Source organism: Numida meleagris, chromosome 10 (assembly GCF_002078875.1).
Source record: "Numida meleagris isolate 19003 breed g44 Domestic line chromosome 10, NumMel1.0, whole genome shotgun sequence".
Taxonomy (NCBI): domain Eukaryota; kingdom Metazoa; phylum Chordata; class Aves; order Galliformes; family Numididae; genus Numida; species Numida meleagris.
In genome coordinates, this window is record NC_034418.1 from 7,656,319 (window position 1) to 7,665,907 (window position 9,589).

A 9,589-nucleotide genomic window follows, 5' to 3' on the forward strand; every position below is an offset into this window, starting at 1 on the left:
GCTTAACGTTTACAAAAATAAAAAAAAAAAAAAAAAAAAAGAGTAATTGCACTATGACACATTTGCTTTTTCTCTCCATCATCATAAAATTACATTGCTACCCTAGCAGAGAAATAGTTACAAGCTGCTTTTGAACAATGTAAACTAATTTTTTTTCCAGGTTTGTTTTTATATACTTTTTCCTTCATTTCCCTTGGAAATGTACAAACATAAAAATACATTGGAAATGAAAAAATTGCATTTAATACCATTCTACATTGAAGCTGACTCCAAACACTGTTTTAAGTCCACTGCAAGTTTTTTAAAGGTGTTTCTTCCTATAGTGCGGTAAAAACTAAATGCAAATAATGAAAATGCAGTACAGAGAAAGCTGTGGTTGTATAGTTCAACATCAATGTTGAGTATGCCTCCTTCCAGCAGGGCTGCATAAACATATTTTGTGTATGCTGTAGTGTCTCTTTGACTCAGTAGACAAACAAATACACATTATCTTAAGTCAGGAACAAGTGCTCACTTCAAGTTTTTATTAAAATTGAACACAGGGAAGTATTCAAACATACTTCTGGTTGACAATGAACGTAATGTATTTTTAGGATCATCTGGTTTGACAGTATTCCAGAATATCAGTTAACTCTTTTAAGTATACATTCACCAGAACACGAAAGTGAGCAAGCACTTTGTTATTCAGCCAACAACAACTAAATCATCACCAACAAACTGGTAGGTTGGAACCTCCAGGTTATAGGGGGCAGGACCTTTCCTGATTCTGCCAGAGGCATCATAATGGGACCCATGGCAAGGGCAGTAATAACCACCAAAATCTCCAGAGTTAGCAATTGGTACACAGCCAAGATGAGTGCAGACTCCTACTAAGATGACCCATTCCGGTTTCTGTACTCTGTCTAAATCATGCTGTGGATCTCTCAGCTTAGATACATCAACTTCAGCTTCCTGATTAATCTCTGCTTGGGTTCTGTGACGCACGAAGAGGGGTTTCCCTCTCCACTTGAAAGCCATGTTTTTGCCTTCCGGAATGTCAGATAGCTTGATCTCAATCTTTGACAACGCTAGCACGTCAGCAGAAGCACTGAGGCTGGAAATAAACTGGGTGACAACATTCTTAGCAGCATATGCAGTAGCTACGCACGTTGTTGCAGTCACCAGGTAGGAAAACCCTTTTCTAGCTTCACTGCTGCTTTGAGAAGATGTTGTGGCATCTAGCACATCTTCACGACGATAGGCAGAGAAGTCAGGGACCGTGACATCATTGTGGACACAACGCACACTGGCAGGCGCTGCAAGGAAAATAATACAAAATGGCAACTCTTTCAGTCTTCCAGTTAAAATACATTCCCATGTGTTTTGTATCAGGCTTTTCTAAATGACTTTTTTTGAATGATAGGTATGTTATTCTGGAGTCCTGGTAGCATTCCTCTAATAATACATTTCAATTTTATGTTATAATGTAATACTTACTAGAAGGTATTTTTAGTAGATGAACAAGTGGTTTGTGAACCATTCCACTTTCTCTGTGAAAACTGTATGAAGCCTGATAAGGCAACAGAAAGACCTCCAAAAAGTTCTGGGTTTAAAGTGATCTGTTAGTTTTGGGGGATTTTTTTTTCTTCCAAATTTCAAGGCAAAAATGCTGCAGAACACAACAACTAGCTGACAGGAGACAGACATGCTTTCTGTTCTGATGTTTCCTTGAAAAAAATGGCTTGAAGAAATTTGATTTCCTTTGACTTAAGTAATGTCTATGCCTTTAACTATCCTAAGTGTCTGGTCAAGCATTTTAAGGATTAAAAATGCAAGATCAGACGTCCTCCTTTATAGAATTTAAAACTAACATCAAAGCTAAGTGCCCCAGGAAATAATTTTTAAACCTTTCAAACTCCAATCTCCTATTTGTCAGACATGTTTTATAGAAGGATTTAGGAATAAATATAGTAAATATCCAGTTCCCAAACTTCGTGAGATTCCCACTTGATGCCAATGTGCTAACCTGACAAGATATGACTACTAAATAAGAGGCCTTCCATTAGTTTCCCCAGCATAGGAAAGCTACCTCCCTCAACAAAAATCTAATGTGCCAAGGAAAAGAACATGCTAAGGACACATGACTGGCCAATATGCTACCTCAGTTAGTTGGCAAAAACTATTTAGTCTTTTTTCTAGCAGTTGGCACAAGGTTAATAGAGGTTAGTAGAAAGTATTCTCTTAAAGTACACAAAATAACTCTAAGAGATTTATAAGCAATCTAATGGGGGAAATATTTACATTTATTTACAACAACCTCAGGAAAAAGTATTTGCTCTAGGATTTTAATTGCAGAGAAATTAAACTCAAACTGAAATTTCTGAGAGCAAACTACTCATTTATTTCAGTGTGAAGACACTTCTCATTTAGTAACAAGCTAGTAGGCATTATAATTAACCTACTTTGAAAATTCTGTCACACTTCTCACTGAATAATACTAATTGAAGCTACGAATAAGACTACATGTCAACTACATTAATTATAGATCTGTCAAATTTACATCTGGATGTATCCTTTGCAGTTGATGGTCAGGTGAAGTGTGTGGTTCTAACCAGTAGGGACCATCTTTCACAAAGCACAGCAGTCTCTGAAACTTAGTATCCTGTTTAACAAGAAGACGCTAACAGTTGCTACATGCCCACCATCAGAAGATAAGAAGGCTTATTTTCACTCCTGTAGATACTTATTTCTTGTGAAATGTGCTAAGTGTTTGAATATGCTCTTTTTAAATACTGAAATAGGACCCTTGATCTGCATTACAGATTTCCATATATGCCTCAAAAAAAAAAACCCCAGCTGTAGCATCAAAGTTTTTGTCATTTTCCTGTGTCCCTGAAAGAAAACAAACAAAAAAGGAAGGCACTGAACAGATAAATGTAGTTTAAAATATCCCTGTTCGGCAACTACTTTATATTTTAAGAATAACACAGGGCTGCTGGTGCAGAATATCAAACAATCATGGGCGGCCCTCTACTTCTATCCATTTTCTTTATTTATGGAGCAGATAGTATGAGATACTAGAAGCATTTCTGAAATGTTACTTTACTCCCAAAATGAAGGATCTTTTGTACCCCCTGTATATACAGTTTTAAATGGTATTAAGTCCACATCGCCTGCAGCTCCGTTGTTCCTCTAAAATGCCTGTAGGCCTAACACAGCTCACTGTGCTCAGGGTACGTACTTCAGACTAGCTGTCCTGCTGTAACAGTGCAGTCTGCTTTCCTGCTGCTGCTTTTGTTGTGTGGGCAACATTACATCCCTTAAAATATAAAGAACATAGCATTAGGCACAATCTTGAAGCCATGCCCTAACTGGCTGCAGCCAGATACATCTTGAGGCCAGGACCTGGATGTCCCATTTGTAGGTGGGTACCTGTAATCTTGTCAGCAAACCACTTTCATTGCACTGAGCGCGTGAAAAGAGGCAATGCCCCGCTGATGAAAAGCCACAGACGTGGAACTGCAGGAGTAAGGGGCTTGACAGTGCATGCCTTGCTGAGAGCTGCTGTCCTTCTTGGGCCCAAGGCAGACTCTGCAAGAACTACTGAGTGACTTTACCTGGTTTATGCCTTCAGAACAGCGACTGTTCCAACAGTTCTTTCATTCTTAGAACTCTTCTTATGCAGCTGAAAAGCGCATCTGTTCTCAGATCTCTGATTTACATCAGTTTAAAAGGTAAAAGTCTTACTGAATTATTAAGAATTTTCCCGAATCTCCCCAAATGCAAAACAAATACCCGTCTAAGCGTCATCAAAAAGAAGCAGGCCTTCAACGCTCCTCTCTCCACGCTCATAAACGTGCATTACCGCGGCAGCTGGGAGCCCGGCACTGCCTGCAGGACGCGGCAAACCGTACGGCCCCAGCCAGAGCGGTGCCCGCGGGGACGAAAAGGGCGAGAGGGCACCGCCGGCCTGCCGCCCCCCGCACAGCCCCGGGCCCGGCTCCCTCCCGCCGCGCCCTCCCCATCCCGGTGCCACCCCCAGGGCGCTCGGGCCCGGCCCGCACCGTTGAGGCTGGCGCTGGCGACGAGATCCCGCCGGGCCGAGCGGCCGCTCATCGACTCCCGGCACAGCAGCGGCCGCTTCAGGTCCAGCACCACCTTCTCGGCCCGCAGCGCCGCCGGCGCCAGCGCCTTGAGCGGGCCGGGCACGGCGTGCGCCGCGGCCGACAGGTAGGGCGCGAAGGGCCCGGAGCGGGCGGCCACGGACAACATGGCGGGTGCGGGTGCGCCGGTCACCGCCGCGACCTTCCCGGCGGCTGAGCTGCGCGCTGACGTCACCGGCAACGGATGGGCGCGCCGCCGGCGCTGAACGGTGACGTCACGGAGCTGCCTCGGGGTCGCACTAAACGGACGTCATAGCCCTGAGGGGCGGGAGGATGCGTCGGGGGCGCGTTTGGGCCCCTCCCTGGGGGAGGGCGCTGGGGGTGGGGCGCTCCTGTAGCACGGCGGAGCTGAGCCGGGCGGGGCTGTGCTGCTGCTGCTCGCGGAGTCGCGGGCTCTGACGCCGGGTTGGGTGGTTCTGGTGCGGCCTGTAGGCGGTGGGGCACGTTGGCGGACACGAACACAGCCACAGCATTTTCCTTCAGCGATTATTGCGTGTCCTTGTATCAGGAGTTGTAGGAATTAATCTGAATTTATTGCTGGAAACATGTTTCCCTCCTCAGATCCCAAACTACCCTTGTAACGTGGGCTGGGATGCAGCCATAGGAATCCTGTTTTCACCTTCACTTAGACTGCTTCCATTCAGCCGTACAGCGGCATGGGATGCTGCTACACTGCAGCGCCCATTGGCCTGCGTTGTTAGCTTAAGAGAAGAACGCTTGGACTGAACTAAAACATAATCTGAAACAAAACAATGCTTCTGTCAGCTTCTTTCCCCTTACACAGGTGCATGGCATCCTCCAGGTGGGTTGAAAGTGAATCCACTCCAAAGGCTGTTCTGGAGGTGGGCGTTCATAAAACGAGTCTTGGCAGCTGCGGGCTGTTCACACTGTGGAAGGGCAGCACTTCTCAGGAACAGGAGGCAGAGTGTTAAGGTGGTCTCCTCCTTTGGTGACCTCCAGGGAAGCTGTTGGCTGGCTGCGATCACAGGGCTGCGGCTGGGTTGTGCCACAGTGCTGATTACTGACTGGGACGTATTCTCACCCAGAACTTGTCTGGGTTAGTTGTGTGGATAAGTGGAAAATAAATATATCACATAGATAATTTTCGACTAAGGGAAAGATAAATTATTTCCCTAACAACTAGAGTGAATAATTAAATATCTTTTTAATTACTTTATAGTGCTAGTCTTGAACTTGAGGTGTTACAGCTTCCAGTCACGAGATTCAGATTGAATACTGGGTGAGTGTGCTTGTAGGTGCACCCCTGCTCTAGCCAAGTCTCTTCTCTAGTTCAAGCTTGTAAAATTTTCCCAAAAATCAAAATAAACTCGATCCAGAGATTCGTTAGTAAGCAGTTTGAGCTAAACCATTTTCTGGAACTCTAACCACAGTTTCTTACGTCGCATACATGGTCTATTCATAGAATTACAGGGTCATTAAGGTTGGAAAAGGCCATCTAGTCCAACCATCAACCCATCACCACCATACCACTAAACCATGTCCCTCAGTGCCACATCTGCCTTTTTCTTGAAAGTCTTCGGGAACGATGACTCCACCACCTTGTTGTGCAGCCTGTTCTAGTGCTGTACCACTCTTTCTGAGAAGAAAATTTTACTAATATCCAACCCGAAATATTCACACGAGGCTGTGAAGCTTCAGTGTTTCATACTGGCTTTATCAGGAGATTCTGTTCAGAAATTCTGTTGTTGCTAACGATGCTACGGCTAAATTACTTTATGATTGTGCATTTTAAAAACTGTCTGGGCGGATTAGTAGTTTAGGGACTGGCTCTATTGAGATTTATGTAAGGGTGTGACTTTTTCATATGAGTAATTCACTGAGTCTTTTTAACTGGTGTCTGAAATGTACTGAAATACGGTTGTTCTAATTAAGTGGGATGGATCATTCCTGTTCCAGTAGTATTGATCTATAATTTATTTCTTTCCCAGCAAGTTTTTCACATCGAAGCCTGGATATATAATGATTTACCCAGCTAAGTGCACTGTCCTGTTAGTAACTGTAGGTAGTTGTGAAATAGTAATTACAGAACAATGTAGTATTATTCTAGAGGAAAGATGATATGTAGAAACCACTGGGGTTGTGAATCAATGTACAAGTGGAAATAAACGATTTTCAAACAGGAAAGAGAAAATTAGCAAGGACCCATATGTCTGCCATTTGAACAGAGCAAGTCTTAGAAACATCGTTTTATGGGAAAAGACCTATAGAAACATGATCTTACTTATTGTGCTTTATTAGATTATAAAGTTATCATAATAAATACTTGATGGGAACCACACAAGTAGTAACTGGGAAAAATGAAGTTCTTCTGAGGCCATCAGATTTTAGTGTGCTCTCTAGGTAGTTGCTTTTTCACCATGAGATTGAGGGTCTGACCTAGTGCTTGTAGAAGGGCTTGTTACCAGTTGCGGGGTTTTCTGTGTTTTTGTTTGTTTTGTGTGTCTTTGTTTTTAAAAGATTCTGAGTTTTGACAGAGTTGGAAGTTTGGAACTGGTAGTCCAGCTCAGCTGTTCGGGGTGTGGCAGAGGGGACTTTACAGCTTGTTTTTCTGTCTGGGTGCTACTCTGACAGGCTTCTGGCAGAATGTGCTTGCTGCTTCTAGACGCTTCTGACAAAATGAGGTAGCTGCAACGTGTTTGGAAAATGTCTATGAGTGTTTTAAAGTGTTAAGACTGAAATGACACTAAAATATAGTGTGATCAGAAGATGATTAAAACATGAATGTTTTTCAGCAAGAAGGCAATCTCTTATCAGTGTCCAAAAAGAGTAATTTAAACTTCCAAATGACTAAGTATATTCCAGTGTGTAGGTGTTTCTTTGAGAAGTGCTGTTAGGATTACGTTCCCAAGCAGCAATACCGAGTGAGTGTTTGCCAGCAAATCTGCAAGTTAAATGTCAGTGTGGTTTTGTGTAAACCCCTGAAACAATCTTCTGTGATTGCGTTTGTGCATTCACAAATGTGTTAGACTTATGAAAATGTATTCTGCTTAATGCTTCTGTCATTCTTAAGTAAGTTAAAAATTCTTTTGCATTAATACAAATGCTATGATGTATCAAAGCTGCAATATTATGAAATAGCTGCAGCAAATTGTCATAATGATTTTGGGGATGTGCAGTTGTTTTTCAGTACCTTTCTTTATTTAGTATTTTCTTCTTACATATATGTTTTTTTCAGCTATTAACTGCAGAACTTTGTTGGCTATTTGCTAAAGGGTTGGTCACCTTGGGCCATTTGATCTTACCAGAAGGTTATGTTTCTTGGAGTTTCTTCCTGTGCTGCATTATTTTTATGCTCTGAAAAGTTAGTGCTACTGAACTGGAGACCGCAGGATTTGCATTTGCTCTTTGGTTTTGCATTGATGATCATTTCATTTTTCCCGAATAAGATTATTCAGAAAGAAAAGATATTAAAAAAAAAAAAACCCTTCTTGTTGTGCATTGCTAGCAAAGCAGAGGGTACGCCCTGCTTCATCACACTGAAAGATGAGTTTTTTCATGGTGTGCTGCAGAGGATGACCGTGAACAAGTGCCTTATGGCCTAGGCAATTTACTTTTTCTTCCCTAGTCATGTTGCATCATCTCACATCTGTAGGACGGAGAGTGCAGATGGTGTAGCACAGTCCAGCTGCATCAAGAGCAGGCTGCTCAGAAAGGCTGTGAAGTCTCCATCTGCGGAGATACTCAGAGCCCACCTGGACGCAGTGCAGGACAGCCTTCTCTCACTGGCCCTGCTTGTTGGACTTGATCTCAAAAAGTCCCTTCCAACTGAAATGATTCTGTGATGCTAAGATTCAGACTTTTATGCTAGTTGTTTACTAAACAGCGAGAGAAAGATGATTACTTAAAAGTTTTTTGACGTTTTTGTGAAATCCAGTGCAGACGGTGCTGCCCTGACCTGCAGAGTGGGGCTGAGGGCAGAGCCCTGCTCTGGTGTCCTCACGGTGCCATGGCTGAGTGCGGGTTGATGATCTGGGAGCACACTGTGCAAGAATAGTTTCAGGGAATTATGATGCTTTCTTTCTACTGGATAGCCTTTCCTTTAGAAGCTATTTCTTGCATGAGTACTTTATGCTTATTTATTTATTTCAAAATAATATTCCTTTGTACAGCTGTGTTGTAATTTTCTTGTGAAAACTTTCCAAAACAGGGGTCATGTCTTCAGCGTGTGCTGGGTTCTACAGGCTGTTAGCATTAGATGGAGCCTTCTAATTCATTCACTCTGCTGATAGAATGGCTTCCAGTGTCTGCAGTTAGTTCCTCTGCAGAATGTCCCTCACAGTGATGTTTTGCGTTGTGTTTCTAGGGGAGCTGCTGAATCAAGACGTTTGTGCACAGCTCTGTTTAAAAAGTAAACTTACGAAGATCTTTTGATAATTTTATGTAATTGTTCTTTGAGTTGGTCTGCCACTGTGAAAATTCAGAAGGGGCAATCAAAAAGAAAGTGCGCCAAATGAGGATTTAAAATGGACAGTGAAAATAAGTCAAAAATCTACTAACAATCAGTTGGTCCAACATTTCTCTCCTACTGCCCCAATTAGTTGAAATGATGACACCTCACTGCCACTGTCTACATCTAAGTGCATTCTTTCCCAGTCAAGGAAGAAATAATTTCAAGTATCAAGAGCAAAGAAGACATCTGGCAGCAGCAGTTTTTTTTTAGTACTTTCTGCTAATACGGAAGTAAAAGGCAGGAGTTTGCAGCTTCAGCACCCATCTTACTTTAAATCTCTTACATCTCTGTTTGATAATGCTGAGATACATTGCCTTGAGCAGAAGGGCGTGGAATATCCAGCTCTGGCAGGGAAGCTTTCAACTTTTTGAGTGTAAAATGAGATAAAAAGGAAGAAAGCATACTTGCCGTCTTCCCTCCACCCTTCACAAAAATAAATAAATAAATGGAAAAATCAAAGCAGATGAGGTATTCCACTGGGCAAGAAGAATGAGATTTTCTGAGTCCATTGTAGAGAGGAAAGAAAATAAAACCATTAGAGTGAATAAAATAAAAGCAAAAATACCAAGCCTAGGCTTACGTCAAAGCTTTACATAATTGCCCAGATGGAGAAAAAGAGTCTTATGTATATGAAATTGATAATATCTGATCACACAAATGAGAAATGGCAACAAAAGGTGTCCAACCAAGCAGAAGCCAATGGCAATAATTGCCTGGGGCAACATCAAAGGCTGCTCAGCAGGGCTGCAGCCGAATGCTAGGAAGGCTTAGGATATTGCTGGGAACATATTGAAGGGCACTTGGTCTGAGGAGAAATATCTTCTCCCTTTATTTTGCTTTCTCCCCACATTTCATGAAAAATTCTTTGCACTTTGACCTCTTGAAGGGCATGGATTTGACTCACAACTGGTTTCACTACTGAATGTTCTGTTCTTTTCACAACGTGGCACTGCCAGTTTTATTGGCCAAACAAACA

The 9,589-nt window shown here is 42.6% G+C and overlaps 1 protein-coding gene across 1 annotated transcript; it reads right to left on the bottom strand.

The window, feature by feature from the left end:
* On the bottom strand, positions 492-4,325 carry LOC110404424 (cytochrome b-c1 complex subunit Rieske, mitochondrial). Its single transcript, XM_021408707.1, has 2 exons — positions 4,044-4,325; positions 492-1,295 (listed from the first exon to the last, which is right to left on the bottom strand). Exons 1-2 carry the CDS (start codon positions 4,249-4,251, stop codon positions 685-687), a joined length of 819 nt encoding a protein of 272 aa, XP_021264382.1. The 5' UTR covers positions 4,252-4,325; the 3' UTR covers positions 492-684.

What these genes read in the sequence shown, in the direction of transcription:
- LOC110404424 (XM_021408707.1), bottom strand. Translation starts at nt 4,251, where the DNA reads ATGTTGTCCGTGGCCGCCCGCTCCGGGCCCTTCGCGCCCTACCTGTCG. An exon ending in CGCCAGCGCCAGCCTCAACG is followed by an intron (nt 1,296 to 4,043) that starts GTGCGGGCCGGG and finishes TTTTCCTTGCAG; the next exon opens with CGCCTGCCAGTGTGCGTTGT.